Source organism: Gregarina niphandrodes (genome assembly GCF_000223845.1).
Source record: "Gregarina niphandrodes unplaced genomic scaffold scaffold00021, whole genome shotgun sequence".
Lineage (NCBI taxonomy): Eukaryota > Apicomplexa > Conoidasida > Eugregarinorida > Gregarinidae > Gregarina > Gregarina niphandrodes.
This window is the reverse complement of record NW_011645790.1, coordinates 1-18,902: the sequence shown is the minus strand read 5'-3', so window position 1 is coordinate 18,902 and position 18,902 is coordinate 1. Positions and strand designations below refer to the sequence as shown.

Sequence of the window (18,902 nt, the reverse complement as noted above, 5' to 3'; positions counted from 1 at the left end):
TGCCGAATCCCCTGCACACACGACGGGCAGCCGTGCTGGACGCCACCGGACGACCTCGCGCTGCTCCACAGCTGCCAACTGGCGGTAGCTGAGGCGGCGACCAGGCGAGTTACGAAGAAGACCGGGGCGGTCGGCCGCTCGGTGATCTTGATTGTGTCGCCGACGGCGAGCGACATCGCGGAGGTGCTGGCGGGTAGTTTACAGGACGTGGTCGTGTACAGCCACGATGCGCGTTGGGTGGAGAGTTTGGAGGAGCAGGGCGTGCGTGCCTGCCGCGTGGACGTGAGTTTGTCGTTCGAAGACGTGCAGGAGACGCTGGTTGCGGATTTTGGCTGCGACTTGTGGCCCGGGACGGTGGTTGTGTTGGCGCTGCACGGACTGCATGGGCTCGCCGTTCAGGGCCTCGATGCCCGGGGCCTTGGCAGGGTTGCGGGTGCGCTGGTCGAAGCGGGACTTTCGTTCGAGGGAATTCGCAAGATTGTGGTGCTCGAAGAAGCACCGGGAAACCTTGTGGGGGGACAAAGCGGTGTGTTAGGGGACGCGGCAGCGATGTTCAGGCCCGACGTGGAATGCGTCGAGTGCGGGTATGTAGTGGATGACCGCACACTCTCTCCTCTATTCTCTCTTTTGTTGCAGATCGGTCTTCAGCATAAAATAGTTCCTCAAGAATTCGGTGTGCCTGCCAGTGCTTGTGCCGGAGTCTCGGATCACTTGATGAGGCTCATACAACATGGAGGCAGTGACCCAGGCTCAGGAAGTACCCCGTCGGGTACAGGTACTCTTGCGGGTATAACTGCGTTGCCGTTGGCTCTATATACCACGGACATGTTGTACCGGGACATGCGGTGCGTGGTTCCGGACTTGCAGGTTGCGGATTTTATGACCCGACGTTCGACCAGTGACCCGGTGCTGAGTCTGCTCAAGTTCCAGTGTCGGTTGTGGCACATGCGTTATCGGCGAGGCAGCCAGGTCTCGTCGCGCGCTACTTTGAATTTGCGAGCCCCGGCCTGTGCCCCGACCCAACTGGCGAGCGTGGCGAGTGCCTTGGGCATTCCGGCCATGAGGACGCGAGACGTGTTCGCCGGACTCAGCGCAGACCTTGAGAGTTACGTGGCCGCGGTTCAGGACGCCTGGGGCCTCTCGGTCGCCCCTCTGCCGGCCCGGGTCGTGAAGCTGGTCGGCTGGTACGTCACGCGCCACGGCGAGCTGTCTATGAACGGCGCCCTCATGCTCAAGGCCACCGTGGACCAGATAATCACCACCTGGTCCTGGCTGCTGAGTGCCGAACAAGGCGGAGACCTGCCCGAGTTGGTCTTTTTAGCCTCCACTCAACGCGAATTCTTCCTCACGACCAGCGACAAGACCATCGAAGGGACTAAGAGGCGGGTGACCGCGGCGCTGACGTTCGAGGAGCAGGTGTTGGGAGTGGTGCCGCCGGCGGCGTTCCGACGGCGCGCCGAGGACGGGTTGCGGATTCTGCGCGAGATCCTGCCGGCGGCGCTGATCAAGTATTACCCGGCGCGTGCGAGTGATCCGTGGGAGGACACGATTGTGTTGGAGTCCCTGGGATTGAGCGAAAGCCTCGGCATGAAGTTTGGCTGGGGCACGCGTTGGGTTCGTGCGGCCATGGTCGAGTGTGAGGGCTACAAGTACTACGCCCGCGTTGTAGCCGCCCTGCTGCGGCGGCGCTCCTATTTCAACGACCGTCCAGCGCAAGAGAACCGGCCGCCGGTGGCTACGGCCCTGGTGCCACCCGTGCTGTACTGCGTCTCGCCGTTCCACGGAGTTCACGCCGACAAGGCGCTGCCGGAGCAGCTGCACGACGTGAAGTACCAGCTCGAGCTCCATCCACCCGTCGAAACGAGCAAGGCGATGTGGCGCGAAACGGCCACAGCCTTCCAGAGGTACAGCCGACGCAACGGTCGAGTCAATGCGGCGGCGGTGGACGAACTCATCGCCGTCCTCTTCGGCGAGTCCTCCTGAGCCAATCCCCCCCCTTTCCGGATGTGAGTGAGCCCCCCAAAGTTGTAAGTGAGGTTGTCCAGGAACTGGGGTGCAGTGTGTCCCGACCGGAATGCAGTCTTCTGTCCTCGGGTCGTACCGACGCAGGTCTAGAGGTCTCGGAACGGGCTTGTTCCTGCTCAGTTGCGGTTTGGTGCTGAGCGAGCTGCTGGTTTCCGTCTTCGTCTCCATCGCGTCTTTCGATGTCTTTACGCGCGTTGGGGCTGCGCCTCAACGGATGCTACTGGCGGTGCCCAGCACGACGAGCGGAGCACTACCGCTGATGCCGGCACAGCCGTTTGCCGAACCCGCATCGCCCCCTGCCCAGGTTCAGCCTCAAGCCGGCGTCCCGCAAACAGGTGCAGGCGTCCAGGCGACTCAGCCAGCAGTGGCGACTCAGCCAGCAGTGGCGACTCAGCCAGCAGTGGCGGCTCAGCCGATGGTTGCTCAGCCGATGGTTGCTCAGCCAGTGGTTGCTCAGCCGGTGGTTGGTCAGCCGGTGATGGTTCCGGCGCAAGCCGTCGTGGTTCCGGCGGGCACTCATGATACGGAGTTGGCGCTGGGGAGCGTCCGGGTTGGTGGGACGGGTTTCAAGGCGGAGCATGGGTGCCACTTGTTGGGCGGTCGGGAGGGGAGCGAGTTCTTGCAATGCCGCGTGTTTTTCTCGATGTTTCAGTGGAGTTATGGCGAGTTCCAGCGCGCGAATTGCGAAGAGGACCAGGTGTGCGAAGGAGCGGAGAAGCAGTTGGTGCGAACGGCAGATCGGTACCGCATGCTATTGGGCGCGGCGGGGGTGTGCTTGGTGGTGGCGGTGGCATTGTTTTTCGGGAGTGGGAATAGTCTGACAGGTTCCGCCAAGTATTCCCAGTTGGCGTGTCTGAGCGGTGGGTTGTCTATCGCGTGTGCACTCGGTTCTTTGTACGTCTCACGGACGTTACGGAAACAGGCACTCGGGGTGGTCACGCGGTACGCAACGAAACTCATTGCAGGAACGCCCAAAGTGGTTGCGAAAAAAGCCGCGTTACGACGTCTCTGGATGCTCAGCTGCTCTGGGCTGGGACTCGCAGGTTTCACCGCTCTCATGGGCGGTGTGACCAAAGACGAAGACATCTCCCTGCACCCCGAACACCTCGACGCAGAAGAAACTGCCACTCCTCACTCCTAAAAATGAACCCGACGAAACATCGACCGAAACCTTAACTAAAATGAATGCTCCAACCAAAACTAAACCCTTCCCTCGAGACAGGCGGGTCAACCTGCTGAGAGCTAGCTAGATGACGAATCAATTAGACGGCGAGTTGGGACCTCAGACGGCGAGCTGGGACGTTAGACGGCGAGCTGGGACCTTAGACGGCGAGCTGGGACCTCAGACGGCGAGCGGGACCTTAGACGGCGAGCTGGGACCTCAGACGGCGAGCGGGACCTTAGACGGCGAGCTGGGACCTCAAACGGCGAGCGGGACCTTAGATGGGGAGCTGGGCCGTGCGTGCCTCGAAGAATGTGTGCGATTATTGTCTCCAAACGTTAATTGTTTTTAACACTTGAGTCGAAAATAATTTGGTGAAAAATTTGGTAACAGAAAGTGCTTCAAAGAATGGGTGTCCGTTGCAAGGCTACGGTATAAAGTTACTATGTTAGTTCTGCCTTTGAGGTTGCTGAGGCGACGGAGGAATGAGTTATCATTCTCGGTTGATTTCGCCCCCAGCAGTTACCCGTTAGGCAAGAGTACTAATGATTCGTAGCTGACAACATACCGAGCGTTCTGCGAGGTGGCTGTAGTAAGACGATGAATGCCGCTAGCTCCTTAAGGCACTCTCCTGAGCTTGTTCTAGTCATCTAGACAAGCACGACCGGTTGCCGCCGTGGAACCAGGAAAGCACTGAGTCATAACTAGCGCACACTACCCTGCAATAACACTAGTATTTTATATGTCACCAGGGTGGTCCCGGTTGCTAATCACATGCCACGCACATAGGCCCGGAGTTGGGGCCCGCTGGGTGACACAGACGTGTCTCTGATTGGACATGTGCTGGGCACCGGGCGGGGCTAACACGATGCTGGCTGATGTCGGATTTTCTTTCCCCAGCGAGGAGGTGGATTTTTTAATTTCCAAGTTTTGGCAGCATGAAGTGTCTGCAATTTAAGAAGATAGTAGCGGTAGATATCTTAGCTTCCGCCGTGTTGGGCGCATTTACTAGAAAGAACTTCATTGATGGAGTTATGACGGATCTTGTGCGAATAGCAGAGGATGAAAGTGTCAAAGTCGACCATGACGTTTCGAAGTTGGGATACTACGTTGTGGTTGAGTCGCCTGGGAGTGACCTGGGACGGTATGCGAGAGCGCTTGCCAGTGCCAGGAGAAGCGATGCCTCGGACGGCGACCACAAGCGGATTGAAGAGAGTACCGATGAGACTGGGTGGTCCCCTGCCTCAAGCTTTTACGACCCGTGCTCGTATGAATCTGGTTCTATTCAGATGAGTGATGAGCTTCGTAAATTTTTTGCAAGCATGCGCGATGTAATAGCTCATGGTTACGGATTATTGGATGATGGAGTTACCGCAGACGAGAAGGACAGGTTCTTATTGTCTGTGCTGGGTCTGTTCAATTCGGAATACCTATCGTCGGCACAAATTTCGCGTGACGAGTTGTCGTTCTCGGAGTTCTTGTCCTTCTCTAAAAAGTATCTACTCCGTATGACGGCATCGGACAAAACTCCGGTTCCTCACTCCAGACGAGAAGCGCCTGCAGCACGAGCCCAGTCGCCCCCGAGTCTTCAGATGCCTGCGCCACAACCGAGGACGACCGGCACCGTGTCGCCGCTGCGCACGGAGACCAGTGACCGAGCGGGCACGGTCGACCAGACGGTACTGGGCTGCGAGCCAGTCGTCGTCTGCCAACCGAAGACCAGCGACCGACCGGGCACGATCCGGCAGGACTGTGACCCAGTTGATGTCGGAGCGCCACACTCGAAGTGGCGCCTCTGCTGCTTCTAACGACTCTACTGGCACGCGCTGCGTTTGTTTTACTATGCATTCTACTAACTTGTATTGCCTCGTACCAAGCCAGACACGAGTCTCAACAATCCCTTCCCTCCTCTTCCTTCCCGAATGCTTTCTTCAAGTATTTTCTTCAAGTACTTACTATGAGTGTTTCTTTAACTCGGAAAAATGGCCTCCCGGCGGGTTTCTCTAACTTACCCCACTTGTTTGTGTACAAGTACTTCCTTCAAGTACCTACTAAAAACTGGAGGTCTGGCTTCCCGCCATGGTGCGTATCTCTAGCCTGCGGGGGACACCCAGTAAGACGACCGTCTACCCAGTAAGACGACCGACCGTCTACCCTGTAAGACGACCGACCGTCTACCCAAACCCTGACCAAGGCCGTTAGGACCAGACAACCCGTAGCGACAGGAACGACCAACCAGGGCAGGCTTCGAGCAGTAGTTGTTGTTGTTTCAGCGTTTGCCTGTTTGGAATAACACGACTTGGCGGAGGGCTTCGAACGGGGTGGCAGCCTAACATAAAAGCAGTCACGAACAGGCCGTCTCCATCCGCAGGCGCTCAAGAAAGTGTGAGTTTGCAACATCGGACGGATTCTCACTTACACCTTCCCTTCCCACGTGTCCTCCCTGTTGATGCGTACAGCGATTCAGTTATAATGGTGGCATGCTTTGTTGCCGGTAACACTCGCAGCTGTCAACACGTTGGTTGCGACGTGCTGGAGAGGGCGTGAAAGATTTTATGTGTGGTTGCAAAAGTTCTGCTTGCTCTGTCTGTGCAAGGGGTCGTATTGTCTGAGCTGTGTCGTGCATCTGGTGGCGCTGGAGTGGAGCGCTTACAGGACATATGTCGTGGGAAATAGCAGCCACCGAGGACTTACGTCGGGTGTCGACGGGATGACTTCATTCGCACACGTCGCGAGAACCATTATTTTATTTTTGGAGGAGGAGAACCTGACTCGACATTAGTTCTCTTTCACTTCAATAAAATTTTGATTCCAAATACATTCATTGTTCATTCGCGCTAACGAGTAACCCAGCAAGTAATCACGCTACTCACAGCCAAATTATGGTGGACGATTTGGGGAATCGTGACCATTCCAAGCTGACCGATCAGGTACTTCTTCAATGTCTCCGAGTATGACCTCCACTGACAGCGAAGATGATCATGTCTTCTCCGAAGACGAGAACAGCTTCTTGACTTCTGCCATATCAAGGATTTGTCGACAGGTACGCTATCCTTTCAGCCGTGTGGTTAATGTTGTCTGTCAACGACTACAGACGCAAGACTGTGGCACCGATACTATGAAGGTTGTAGACTACTTTCTTCCGTTGAAAGCCAGATTCGAGGAGTTGTGCCGTCGTTGGGATCAGAAGTCAAGGTGCCGTGCGTTGGATTACAGCTATTGTTTGTTGCGGAAGATCGACAGGGAGATTGAGATAAGGATTCGGTGGGATGTAAGCTCTGCAGGCTTTTGCGAACATGTATAATGACAAGCATGAAAAGGAAAATTGGTACTACCAAAATGCTAGGCAGCGCCAATATCGGGAAAGGGGCCATCCGGGCGGCCCTCTCACCCGAAGACGGTCTGGACCAACCCTATGGTTAGCCGCACTTATGAATGTTCGTTGTCGCTAATTCAAGGAGTGAAACGATAGAATTGTAGACATGTGCGGTTACCGATGTCTGGAAGGCTTGTGTCCTTCGTGGTGCACACGGGGCCGGGAAATCCACGTATTCCCGGATGTCATACTCATACTCAAGACCGTGGATGTTCAAAGCCAGTCAACGGTCACGGAACTGGATACGCCGCTACAAGTCAAGGGTATTGGAGGAACTTCAAGATGTACCTCTCAGTTTCCATACTCACCTCTCTTGGTGGTAAGTTGGTAGAGTTGAATTTCTACGGTAGCCTGTTTCTGCCATGGCGTATCCATTGCTGGGACTTCCAGCTTTACAGCAACTTGATGCATCCGTTAATCTGAAGGATGACAAGTTGGCTTCGTTTTTTGGGGAACTCCCTTTAATTCAAGATCCGAACTTCGCCAGTTATGACTCAGGTCTCAATCACGGCAGATGTTGTCAGAATCTTTCAACATTATGACGAACTTGGCGAACGACCCAGTTGGGGAGATGCCGCTTTCTCGAGCACGCAATAGATACTAGTGGCAGCCCGCCGGTCAAGCAGGGTATGCGGAGATACTCTCCGGAACAGAGAGTCGGGATTGGCCACCGAGTCCTACTAATCCGTGGCGATCACAAATCGTGATGGTGTCTAAAAAAACGGGGCAGTGGAGAATGTGCGTCGATTATCGGGCTTCAAATGGAGTCCCTCTATAGGTAGAAAGGTGCACACCTTCCCTCCACCCGCGGTCAAGGATCTACATGATCAACTGGAGGCGTCGAACATGTAATAAATTTGGACCTAAAAGCTGGTTTTCGCCAGATTCGTCTAATAGAAGAAGATAAGTCGGATTAATCAATGCACCAGCAACATTTCAGAGAATGACGAGGAAGTCGCTGGAAGGAACGGGTGCTTGGCTTATGTTGATGGTGTTGGTGATATATGGAAGTTCGTGGCCTGCCTAAATGAGCAACTTCGAATGGGTTCTCAAGAGACTGTCGGATGGCTGCGAAATTGAGCGACTCCCCCCCCCCCCCCAAAAAGACCCCTCGCGAACTCCGACAATCGTCACATCCACAGGCCGTTGCGAATGCTCGCCGTCGTCATATTTGGTACCCGTCGACCAGTTCTTGGTCGTCTCGGTTGCCTTCTGTACGCTGTTGGTTCGTTTCTGTTGTCGGGGAGTAAATCCCTTCCGGTTACCGGTGTTCAACGAGCGTATAGAGGACTGTCCGAAGATACGTTGGCACAAGCCCCGGTTCGTTGGCGCTGATGCAAGAGAGCGAGTGACTCATAACTGCCAGTCACTGTACCCGTATACGGACGATAATGGCCGGTTTCCGAAGATGCAAGCTATGGGGCCGGTTGTGGCCTGGGCTGCAGGACAAAAGAATCTGGCGAAGATGGACTTATCGAAAGCGTTTCACGCGATCCCTGTCGCCGAAGATCAAATGAACTATGCCATTCTCGACTCGCGAGGACAAGCTTACCGCTACCGCAGAATGCCTATGGGCGCAATGTGCGCACCCAAACACTTTTCTATGGTGATGGGGAAGGTGCTGGGCGAGTTGAGCGACTACGACAAAGTTCATGTGCGATCGTATCAGGATGATGTAGTTGTCATAAGCGTAACAGAATGGGATGTGTGTGAGATATGGCAGGTCGGTACAGCTTTAAAATTTACTATAAGAAGTCGTCGACAGCCGACGACTGGCACAGGTTTACACCCGACAGAATAAGCATACCCAACGATAAAGCGACTGAAATACGAGAAAGACTGAGCGCGTCGTTGACGTAGTCCAGACTACAACTAACATACTATAAAATGATCCAATCCCGCTCCGCAGAATTCGTGCACTTGTGGGGGGCTTTCGGTTGGGGCTGGGTCGCTGGTCTGGAAGCTCCCAGGAATCTGTTGAGCGACAGTGCATTTCGCGCGTGAGAGTTTAGAGAGCGCTGTCAAGGACCGCTAGAGCATTCGTGTCGGCAACAGACTGGAGTTTCGAGGAGGTGGTTGCCTCTGCCACGCTAGCTTATCGTTCTACGCCGCACCCCATCACTGGCGAGTCGCCGTACCGAATCGTCGCCGGTGCAGACGTGGTATTACCTCACTTCCAAGAATGGCACAGATTCGAGACCTTCATAACGGATGTGCTTCCACGTTTCAGGCTGTTTGACACGTTCCGGCAGGATGCCCTCAACCACACTTTGTCTTCAGCCAGCGAAGGACGGCCTTCTGTGAAGAAGGAGATACGTCGGAGATACGGTGGTGCTTCTGTGCGGGAAGATGCTATCCACCGTTCAGCAACGCTTCGGGGTCAGTGAGTTCCTTCCCACGTCACCTCAGTGTGGCACAAGGACTTAATATATGAAGCTCCCCCCCCTTAGGTCATGAAGATAGGACGGGTTCCAGTGGATCTTCGAGCACTCACCATAAGGCACTGGCCGTGACAGGCACATACCACAAGATACCGATGCACTACGACGTGCCAATCCTCACGAATGTAGGCCGAGTATTCTATGTGGAGGTCAGGCCGAACAGAGACCTGTCATTCGACCGTTCACTGACTGGAGGAAATCCTCCGTCGACCGACACGCGATGGACAGCGTCAGTATTTCGAGGTTCCAATTTACTCTCGTCCCCAAGGAGTCTTGGAGAGGCCGGCGGATGTGGACGTGACGACTCCATTCGCACACGTCGCGCCAGCTATTAATTTAATTTTTACATGGAGCAGAACCGGATTTAGCATTTGTACTCATGAGTCACCCAGTGAGTAACCTCGATACCAACAATCAAGCCGGCACAGATACATGGGCCTATGGCGCAATGGCAGCGCGTCTGACTCCAGATCAGAAGGTTGGGCGTTCGACTCGCTCTGGGCTCATTTTCCCGAGTAAAATTCAGGGATTGTTGTTCTTGTTCCAAGAAAAGGATTTTTATTGCGATGGCGTGACTTAATATAGTATCTGATGGTGTGTGTGGGCATAGGTCACAAGTTGTATACCCATCTCTCATTTATACGCACAAACACATGGCGACAGCTACTGGGTGCTTGGCCAAGATGGATAAGCTCCTGCAACTTCTGCAACGCTCGGTTGTTCAGGTACTCAGGTCATCCAGTCCTTCGAGGAATGCTACACGCGCCCTCAGGGAGCAGCTAGAAAACTAGCGAACCTCGCAAAAGCGTCTGTCTGACATCGACGGGTCAATTCGTGGGAATTGGCGATGCGCGCTACATGGCCGAGTTATACAGACGGGGCACGCAAGGATCGAGACTGGAGCGGATGCTGACCTAGTTTGGTAAGATGTTGTGAAGAAAATTATACCCCCGATGAACCCTCCGCGTCTAGTCGCTGCTAATGGCAGTCATTGACGGCTTCTCCACGCTACAAGCGACCCTATACAATGGAACGGTTCCTGGCGTGGGCAACGCCACACCTTCGGTGCAACTTCTGTTTGGCGTGAACAACTGGGAAGCTGGAAGCCCACGCCCACGTTCCCGGACATTCTTACACAAGAACAAACAACACTACTGACAGTCACCACAACAGCACTCCCAGCAGCACATGTGCCAAGAAAAGCTCGCAGCAGGAATTATTAGACCATCTCCTTGGGCATTTCGTCCTGGACTCGTTTGCACCCCGGACAAACTAATAAGGACATGCGGTAACTACATCCCTTTAAACAACTCATCCACTCAAGGGCCATGCCGAATATTGATAACACCCGCGCATGGACATTTCATCCCGTCGGATTTGGCTTAGGACCAGGATCGAGCTCAGAACAGGTCGTGCGCGCAAACCTAGTAAAAAATACGTGATGTCTGCTCTGGATTGCGCTTCAAAATTTTGGTTAGTCAACATCATTTCAGGGATAGACTCTGGTACGTTATCAGCGCTGGTTCACGTATTACTCTATTCTAAAGCGCATCCGTTTACCCTACCGTAACACACGAGACCTCTGGACGCAAGTTCTACGATGTGGTTGTATCGCAGTATGAAGATATTTCCCGCGTACCAGAGAGGGGCATAATATAGTTTCTGATAGCGTGTGTCATACTGATTTACGTCACAACTTGTGTGCTACTATTCCGTCGGTAACACCTCTCTCACCTAGACCTCAAATATCGTGACTTACAACGGAGTAGACGCCGATCCGTGGTGTAACAGACTTGTTCGTCACGAGTGGGGGGTGTAAAGATAGACCTGAAGGTGTTAGACAGTGATATACACACGAAGCGACAACATGCTGGGGCGAGAGTAGCACAGTCAGCACGATAGTAGCACGCTGGCGAGCTAGCGTGGGCGAACTAGAGTGGCGCGTGGCCGCAAATAAGGGCGGGAATGGTTTCTGAAGACCCATGTGCAGGCCCAGTTAACCTTGCTCCCAGTAAACGGTTTCTCAGCGAACGAATTTTATTTACATAGCCTCGCAGCGCTGTGGATTCCTGGTTGTCTCTCTAAGTCTGCTGTATATCAAACCTGAGTTGAACATCATTCCGTCTGTTGCAAGTCCGTTGAGAGTTAGTCAAGTTAGTTATCCACCAAGTTGTCTGTAAAGCAAGTTACGCATGAAGTCGTGCTATCCCTACAGTTCCGGAAGCGCGTTGGACCCGTGGTGTGCCGCTCTCATTGAATTAGTTAATGGCCGGCTGCAAGTCCCCGTGACACCGAGTCCACAGTACAGTCACAAAATAATTGTTGCGTTCGGAACGGAAAAGCAAATTAAGCAGGGGACCGCAACACCCCTCGCTGTGCATATCAAACGACCAGCCAGTACCCCGGAACCCGTCTGCGGTGTTTCGTACTACGGGGAGAAGAATGATCCGGCGGAGGCGCGTTTCGATTTTTACCAGCATCCAATCGCACTTACAGTGATCCGCAATTTCGAACAAGCCCAGCTTTCAGCACAAGACGCTCAGGGCGACCCTGTAGCTGACGCCGCCGCTACAGAGAAACCAGACTCTTCCGCTGTGAGACTGTTTGTTGAACACGTGTGGAAATCCGCGGTGCACACCTTCGACGTCTCCGTCTTGGTGGACGAGTTGCCGGCGTTGGAACAGTTGGCGTGCAGCATCGCCGGGAGCGAGGAGGTGCGGCAGCTTGTGCCGCTGTGGCTGGATGACGTGCTCAAGGAGCGAATGGGCCAGGCGGCCGGGAGTGCGCCACGAAACGCAACATGTTCGAACGCGGGGCCAGAGAAAGAACTGAACGCCGGGTCGGAAGAGAGGTCGAACGACGGGTCGGAGGAGAAGTCGAACGCCGGGGCGGAAGCGGATCATCCGACGGAAGCGGATCATCCGACGGAACCGGGTCCAGCAGAGGTGTGGAAGAGGTTGGTGGTTCAGATCCAGGCGGTGCCTCTCAGTGAGTTTTGCGTGGAGTGCCTGACGGCGTCGGACGAGGAGTTGCAGACTGGGCAGGAGCAGTTCGGCAGCCAGGACGCAGACGCAGACAGAAGCGAGGAGAACGATTATTGCTGCGAACGCTGCCCGTCGGTACAACTCTTCAGCGCCGACAGTCGCCGCCGAGTACGGAGACTCACGCGCCACCTCCGCACACGCGTGCGACAAACGCTGGCTCCGCCCCCCGGCGTCGGTCGCTGGTTCTCCGCCGTCCCGTCGCGCATGCAGCCCTGGCTCGACCGGGTCCTCGCCCGCCGGTCCTCGACAGACTTCGAAGAAGCCGTCTCGCTCAAAGACCTCAGCTCGCCCAGGGAACCCGCAGCGGGCGACTCGCTCGAAGGGGGTGACGGCTCGCTTGGGGAAGGTGACTCGCTCAGGGAAGCCGCAGAGGGCGACTCGCTCGAAGAGGGTGACGGCTCGCCCAGAGAAGGCGGATGTCTCCGCCGCCTCCGCGTGAGCCGCCTGCGCGAGAGTGAATGGCTCCAGCGTGTGCGCGAAAGTGAATGGTTCGAGGGCGTGCGCGCGGACATGCGTGAGGACGTGCATGAATTGCTTGACCGTTTGCGCTCGTTGCCGCACACGTGTCTGAAGCAGACACGACGCTTGCTGCGGTGGATGCGGGCGAACCCGACGTTGGCGGTGGCAAGCGTGTGCGTCGGGATGGTGGTGCCGGTGCTGTTCTGGGTGCACCTTTACCAGTTCACACACGCCGAGCCAGCGCCGCGTCGTGTCTGTCTGCCCGGCTGCGCCGGCTGGGACTGTCTTTGCATGCCAACGCGAACACCAGCACTCGTTTGCGAAGGTGCCCATTATGCCGTGTACGACGTCTTCCGACCAACCGCCACCGATCTCCGCCCCATCATGTCCGCTTTCGCCGAGACCATCCCTCAGTTCAGCACCAAAGACTGCAGGTGCTATTGCAGAGGCACAACCAGGGACGACGACTACTAGATGGGCGAGCTGGGGTGGAGGTCGGCTGGTCGAGGTCAGAGAAGAAGGCGCACTGAGGCAAACGCCGACCAGACGCGTCCGTGCAATGGCTAGCTGCTACGGTAAAACACTTTGGGGCCACTTGCCGACCACGCAAGTTTTTGGCCGGGAAATATGCCGTCTCGAAAGCATGGTCGGCCGGGGCATTTAGAAAAACAGGTGTCGTGGATGTTTCATGTCGGTCTGTGGTCGGCTGGAGGGGCCGGATATAGCACTGGAGGTCCGTCAGCGGCGCGTAAGAGTGTCAAGACTCCTGTCAAGACGCTGCCAGCCAGGCCGTTGCCGAGGGTAATGTATAACTACGAGGAGACTCCGGAGAAATTTCGGGAAAGGTATAATTCATACAGGACCTACGGGAGAAGCCTCGGGTGGACTGTCTTTTCGGCCGTGGCAGGCGGCTCCATCATGCTCACGCACCAGGTGCTGAAACTCAACACCATGGTGTGGGCAGCCGTCGTGGCAGCGGGCTGTCTGGCTGCCGTCATCAGTCACAGAATGGCAAACGTTTAATGCATGCGCGCACCCGTAACGAATGCCTAGCCACGTGCATGCGGCGCAAGCGGCGCGAGCCCTGGGACAAAACGAGCGGCAAATATTTTTGGGTGTAAGAACCGTGAAATTTGGTGTGTCGAAGGTGTGTGTGTGTTTGCAAGAGGCACACGCTCAGTGGAAACGCAGGGGTAAAGAGTTGTGCTTGGAAAGATGTGTGTTCGTGCGGAGGGAGGTACACACAAGGGGTCATGAGAAACACTCGCGCGCCCGCGCACGCGGGTGTATCCCACACACAGGTGCAATCAGGCAACCAGCGCGCGTCTCGCTGGCTGCAATAACATGCCTGTTAGAAAAACGGAACGGCCAATTAAGAAAGCACAAATTCGATTGTGCCTTCTCAGTCAGCCGTCCTACAACACGATTCACAGGACACCCAACAACACAGTGTTGGGCAAGCTGTCGGGTGAGGGCAAGCAACCTGGTGGTATCTATGACTCACTCGATCAGGGGGAGCATTTTTTTCCCCGGGAACGCTCCATGCCTGTACTGCGGGGGATGTGACCCGTTGTCAAAGGCTAAACCGGAGGACAGGGTGTGAACTTTGGAGGCGAATGTTCAAGCTCGAAAAGCAGCAGGCATACCGGATATTTGGTCAAAGGAGAAGAGACGACGACGGGCTGGAGGGGTGGCCAGGGAGGGTGGGAGTCAGCAAGTTGGTGAGTACGGTGAGTGCTCGGTGCACGGGGTTCAGTATTGAGAGGTCTACCGTCGGAAGCTTCAGTGTCGGGGGGTCCTGTACCGAGTTGGGCATAGGATGGCCGGTGGCTGCGAAGTTCTGGAGGCAGGACTTGATTTTGATCCACATGTCTTTGTCGATTTTGTTGTTGGCAGGAATTGATTCGTCGAATTGTTGTTGCCACAACTTCTCGCCTGCGATGATGACCCACACGGCCATGGCGGCCACATGGGGACGCGCGTCCGCGTAGCGGGGGTTCAGGAGGTCGACAGCTGCCCATCGGGCGTAGCACGAAAAATTCGTCAAGTCTTCTTGAGTGAGTCGAGCGACGAAGGCGCTCACGTTGGTCCAGGCGTGCACTTCCGGGAGCGTAACGGGCCTCGTACAGTCGGGGCCGTCGTTCCAGCTCTCTCGGGCAGACGCTCCCAGCAAGGACAACTGGCTCCAGAGTTTCCCGGAGGCGAAAATCCAGTCTTCCCGCAAAGCGCGGAGAGCGTCCTCAGACAAATGGGCCGGAAGCGCTGGGTCTGGGCGTGCCTTCAAGGCGCGAACCAACCCCACCAGCCGGCCCGCCGCAGTCTGATCATCCCAGGGGGTGCGTTTAGCGGTGTGTAGCACGCTGTACCAAAGCTCCCACAAAAGGCCCTCCGTGGACGACACACTCGGTGAGTCGCCACTGGAGTACGAGGTGTCCACAGGTCCCGCCAGGGTTTCCACCTCCGTCTCCAGATCCAAGTCGGCCTTCATGTAACGCAAGATGCTCTGGTAGGCACTGCCCGAGTAGTCCGGCCGGAACCATTTGCGAGCCTCCGCTATTGCGTCAATTTGATCTGCCTCGGCCGACACAGTGTCCAGGGTCTCCGCTGTCTTCGGCTCTGTTCGATTTTCCATCAACAAAAAACCCTGGCTGCCAACCTGTGGCGGCAAACCCGTGCACCCAATGCTCGCGTGGCATCGTCTGTCGGATGGCGTCTGTCCCGTCTGGCATTTGGAACATAGGACGTCCTCCAAGTCCAAACTCAAACTTGGGGGTCATTTCTGAGAAAGTTCGCGGAGAACAAAGTATACATTGAATGACAGTGATATTAGCAATGACACGGAGACCGTGAACCAAAATAGGCCTCCTACAAGAAATCAAGCTGGGAGAAGGGGAGAGCAGGTAGGGAGGTGGTTTGGTACTTTTTTTTATTTGGGGAACGAGCGCCGCCTTTCCCTTGCGAATGTCGTATGTGGTTCTTGCGGGATTGGTGAAGTGCTTAGGCGTAGCGGTACTGAGAGCCTGGAACGTATAAAAGTCACAGCATGCTTGGATCATGGCATGTCTGATGAAGGTGTTGGTAGTGATCCATTCTGTTTCAACGCATGACTTGATGATACTTTTTAGAATGCTTTTCTTAACCCAGATAATTTCCATTTCCGAGTCCAGTTGTGTTTCGCTCGCTGAAAGTTTAGTAAATACAAGACGGACATGGAGTTTTAGACAATCACTAAACGGCATTTTCCTGGTCGTAACAATGCTGTCTCTTAGGAACTGTTGTTTGGAAGTGTTGATCTTGAACGTGATGTCCTCTGTAACAAAGGCATAATCTGGTAGCCGCAATACAGGAAAGTTGTTTTCAATTTTGTTCATGCCTGAAATAGACCTTGTGAATTCATAGCTTTCACTAGAAGGTAAGGAAGCCCACGGTTCGGCAGTGCAGTTATGGACTCCGCCGTTGGTAACCACGATATCTTTGCCGTTGGCGATTGTATGATGGATGTGATCATAAGTTTCTTCGACGACGCACTTTTGATACATCCGCTCGATAGGAACGGTAAAGATGCCCATGGGCAGGGAGTAATCGAGTTTTGGTTTTTGAATTTGGGCGTAGCCGACTGTCAACACGTGGCACACTTCACTAGGAACAGGGACTTGCACTTTGCTTGTCTTGCTCCCGTCCCCACTAACAAGGTTGTTTCCTGGCCGTGGTATGGACGGCAGCTTGGAGCGCGTTCGCGCAGTCAAAACCGACTCGTCTCCACGCCCGAACTGGTAGTGGGTCATCCGCATTAACAATGCCCACGCCTTCTCCCGGTTTACGTACGACGTGAAGAAGTAAGACGTGCCGTCCCTCAACTCGATCTCAATCGAATTATTAAACACAAGTGCGTTCGACCGTTTCGTAATATTCACAATCTCATGATACTCAAACAACACTAAGGTCGGAATCAAAGAGATGAACGTGCTATCATTAAACACTGAATAAAAGCCCACCGCCGTCGTCGAAATGTACATCTTCCCCTGTAACAATATCTTGCCAGATAACGCACAATTGTACTGACCCAATAATCGACACTCATTACTAAAGTAATTAAACTTCCACTGAAACTCTTCCTCCTCCGTTGATGGACGATTCTTTCCGTGCGTCGACACCGTCGTACTTGAACGCTCCAACTCTGGAAGCTGCAACCGCTGCACCACAGAACCACCTCCAGAAGGCGAGAACGAAGAACACTGGTGCGCATCCATCATCTAACAAGAAAACTGTAAAACCTCTAACCAAGCCTGCAATCTAGACTAAACATTTAGTTTCAGTTTTACCTTATCTGCTTGCTTCACCTTTGGCCTCAGCGGCTGTCGAAAAAACTACGTTGGGTGAAGCCACTGGGGGATCAGTGCCGTGCGGCCTGGTTGCTTTTGCCCGGCTCTCTCTTGCATGACCCCTTGCAAGAGCAATAACGCCTGTCGCGAGGTCGTCTAACTGCTGACTGTATGCGCTAAACCGGCGCTAACGCTAAACCGGCGCTAATTACGACCGAATCATGTACGTATCGGATTATATACGTATCGGATTATATACGTACCGGATTATGTACCTGCCGACACTATATTGAGTCATATTAGAATACTCGCCTCAGTAACAACCCCACGGAGAGAACGCCCCATGTGTACAAGGGATTGGCTTGATACGGGATGCAACGTGAAACTGACAGGAAGGTTACGAAGACGGACATAGACAGGGAATGGTGCCATCCCACCAAAATAGCACCCCCAAGGTGTAGGAGGAATACAGCCAAGAGTCCTCCACTAGATTCAACGAGGCTGCGTCCCGAGCCATCACGTCACCCCCCGACTCGGATACTAAAGAATGGGACAAGCCTCTGGTCGTACAAATGAACGAGGATTTGGACATCCTCAGATCGAAGGCAGTGCTGGTCGGGAGCGCGTCCAATCACAAGACTTTGGCGAAGGCTGTGACGGTAAATCTAAGAGGGTGACCCAAGAAGACAACGGCGTCGAAGTTTTGGCGGCTCGGGGCGTATATGATTATTTCGGTGAAGGCGGTTCCGGATTATCTCAGGAATCGGATATCGATGAAGTGGAAATTTTCTGGCGGACGTGCAGGAAAGCTGCATGATGATTATCGATGACTGATGATTTGCGGCACACTCCTCGGGAACGCAAGCAAGTGCAACAACAAATGCTCCGCGAGCGAGTCCTACCTCAGAAACCGACCGTTAGAGGAATACCCACCGACCGATCTACAAACAGGAGATGTCGTCGTCGTGTTCGTCGACCCAGGCTCCGCAGCATCCTCAGTACTCGCAGAACCTCGAGGACGAGACAGCAGCACAAAGACCCGGAATCACCACGTATAGGTCGACCCCGAAACGCGCGAAGGTCTGGAACACTTCCTGGGCGTAGCTCTAAATTTCTTCTGGGGTAGGAGGGGCGGGAGCCGTCCAGGGACATAACGACCTCTAACGAAATCTTCGTACATATCTTTGCCACAACTCATTCCCACGACCAATACCCACAAATGGAAGGACAACTGCCGGACATCACGGCCACTAACAGCACCGTGATGCCGAACCCAGGGACAAGGGCAACAGCGATGCCCCGACCCCCCAACCCACCACGGACAACTCAATTACCAAAGGCGACCGACGGACGGTCGTAAACCCAGACGAGTCAACGCACTCTCACGGCCCCCATCCTCTCTGGGTACTCCCTCGTCAACGCTTCTAGCTCGGGATCCTCGCTTTTCTTAAACTTTCGGACTTTTTCCTTGTGTACCTTGAAGGTTGAGCCTGGCTGTCCGTATCGCTCTACCTCTACCTGTGTCCGCTCGACCCCCACGATCTTCATCGGGAGTGACCAACGTGGCGCGAACCATCTGGGCGTCTCTGGGCCATTGAGCGACGGGCTGCGGAGCCTGGATCATTAAGAACTACCACTAGGTCTCCTTGTTTGAGGTCGTTTGGACTATCTTTTTCCAGGGGGCGCTCCCTGAGCATTACCTCCGTCATTCGCTCTCGGAGCCGCATGTTGTGATTCTCTCTGCGCGGCGGGCGATGTCATCTCTTGCAGGGCGTCGAGCACTGGGGGTTTACCGAACAACGCCTCGTACGGTGAGGTACCTATCGCTGAGTGCGGGGTGATGTTGTGGAGGCGGGTGGCTGAGTCCAGCATTTTCCCAACATCTCTTTGCCCTTCTTGCCACATTGCGTGCAGCACATTCTTTAGCTCGACGTGCGAGGCCCCATTGATGCCGTTCCCCTGGGGACGGTACGGGGCGGTTACTAGATGTCGGCAACCTAGATGTTTGGTCACCGTCGTGTGAAATGCGCCCTTGAAGCTGGAGCCGCCGTCGGTGAGCACTGCTCTCGGCGT

General features: G+C 54.7%; 7 protein-coding genes and 1 non-coding gene across 8 annotated transcripts; 6 read left to right on the top strand and 2 right to left on the bottom strand.

Annotated features, from left to right (window-relative positions):
• Positions 1–1,212: 1,212 nt before the first annotated feature.
• Positions 1,213–1,983, top strand: GNI_100400 (hypothetical protein; the record flags this gene model as incomplete). The annotated part of the gene is made up of 1 exon (XM_011132828.1): positions 1,213–1,983. One exon carries the CDS (start codon positions 1,213–1,215, stop codon positions 1,981–1,983), a length of 771 nt encoding a protein of 256 aa, XP_011131130.1.
• A 256-nt stretch (positions 1,984–2,239) lies between these two features.
• Positions 2,240–3,166, top strand: GNI_100390 (putative transmembrane protein; the record flags this gene model as incomplete). Its single annotated transcript, XM_011132827.1, has 1 exon — positions 2,240–3,166. One exon carries the CDS (start codon positions 2,240–2,242, stop codon positions 3,164–3,166), a length of 927 nt encoding a protein of 308 aa, XP_011131129.1.
• Positions 3,167–4,125: 959 nt separating this feature from the next.
• On the top strand, positions 4,126–4,995 carry GNI_100380 (hypothetical protein; the record flags this gene model as incomplete). The annotated part of the gene is made up of 1 exon (XM_011132826.1): positions 4,126–4,995. The coding sequence occupies one exon, from the start codon at positions 4,126–4,128 to the stop codon at positions 4,993–4,995; it is 870 nt and encodes a 289-aa protein (XP_011131128.1).
• Positions 4,996–7,971: 2,976 nt separating this feature from the next.
• On the top strand, positions 7,972–8,364 carry GNI_100370 (RNA-directed DNA polymerase; the record flags this gene model as incomplete). Its single annotated transcript, XM_011132825.1, has 1 exon — positions 7,972–8,364. One exon carries the CDS (start codon positions 7,972–7,974, stop codon positions 8,362–8,364), a length of 393 nt encoding a protein of 130 aa, XP_011131127.1.
• A 1,074-nt stretch (positions 8,365–9,438) lies between these two features.
• On the top strand, positions 9,439–9,510 carry GNI_100360. Its single transcript has one exon. It is a non-coding gene; the product is annotated as a tRNA-Trp (tRNA).
• Positions 9,511–11,196: 1,686 nt separating this feature from the next.
• Positions 11,197–12,981, top strand: GNI_100350 (putative transmembrane protein; the record flags this gene model as incomplete). Its single annotated transcript, XM_011132824.1, has 1 exon — positions 11,197–12,981. The coding sequence occupies one exon, from the start codon at positions 11,197–11,199 to the stop codon at positions 12,979–12,981; it is 1,785 nt and encodes a 594-aa protein (XP_011131126.1).
• A 1,183-nt stretch (positions 12,982–14,164) lies between these two features.
• GNI_100340 (hypothetical protein) lies at positions 14,165–15,139 on the bottom strand (the record flags this gene model as incomplete). Its single annotated transcript, XM_011132823.1, has 1 exon — positions 14,165–15,139. One exon carries the CDS (start codon positions 15,137–15,139, stop codon positions 14,165–14,167), a length of 975 nt encoding a protein of 324 aa, XP_011131125.1.
• A 141-nt stretch (positions 15,140–15,280) lies between these two features.
• GNI_100330 (GRAM domain protein) lies at positions 15,281–16,757 on the bottom strand (the record flags this gene model as incomplete). The annotated part of the gene is made up of 2 exons (XM_011132822.1): positions 15,281–15,372; positions 15,428–16,757. 2 exons carry the CDS (start codon positions 16,755–16,757, stop codon positions 15,281–15,283), a joined length of 1,422 nt encoding a protein of 473 aa, XP_011131124.1.
• Between the last annotated feature and the right edge of the window lie 2,145 nt (positions 16,758–18,902).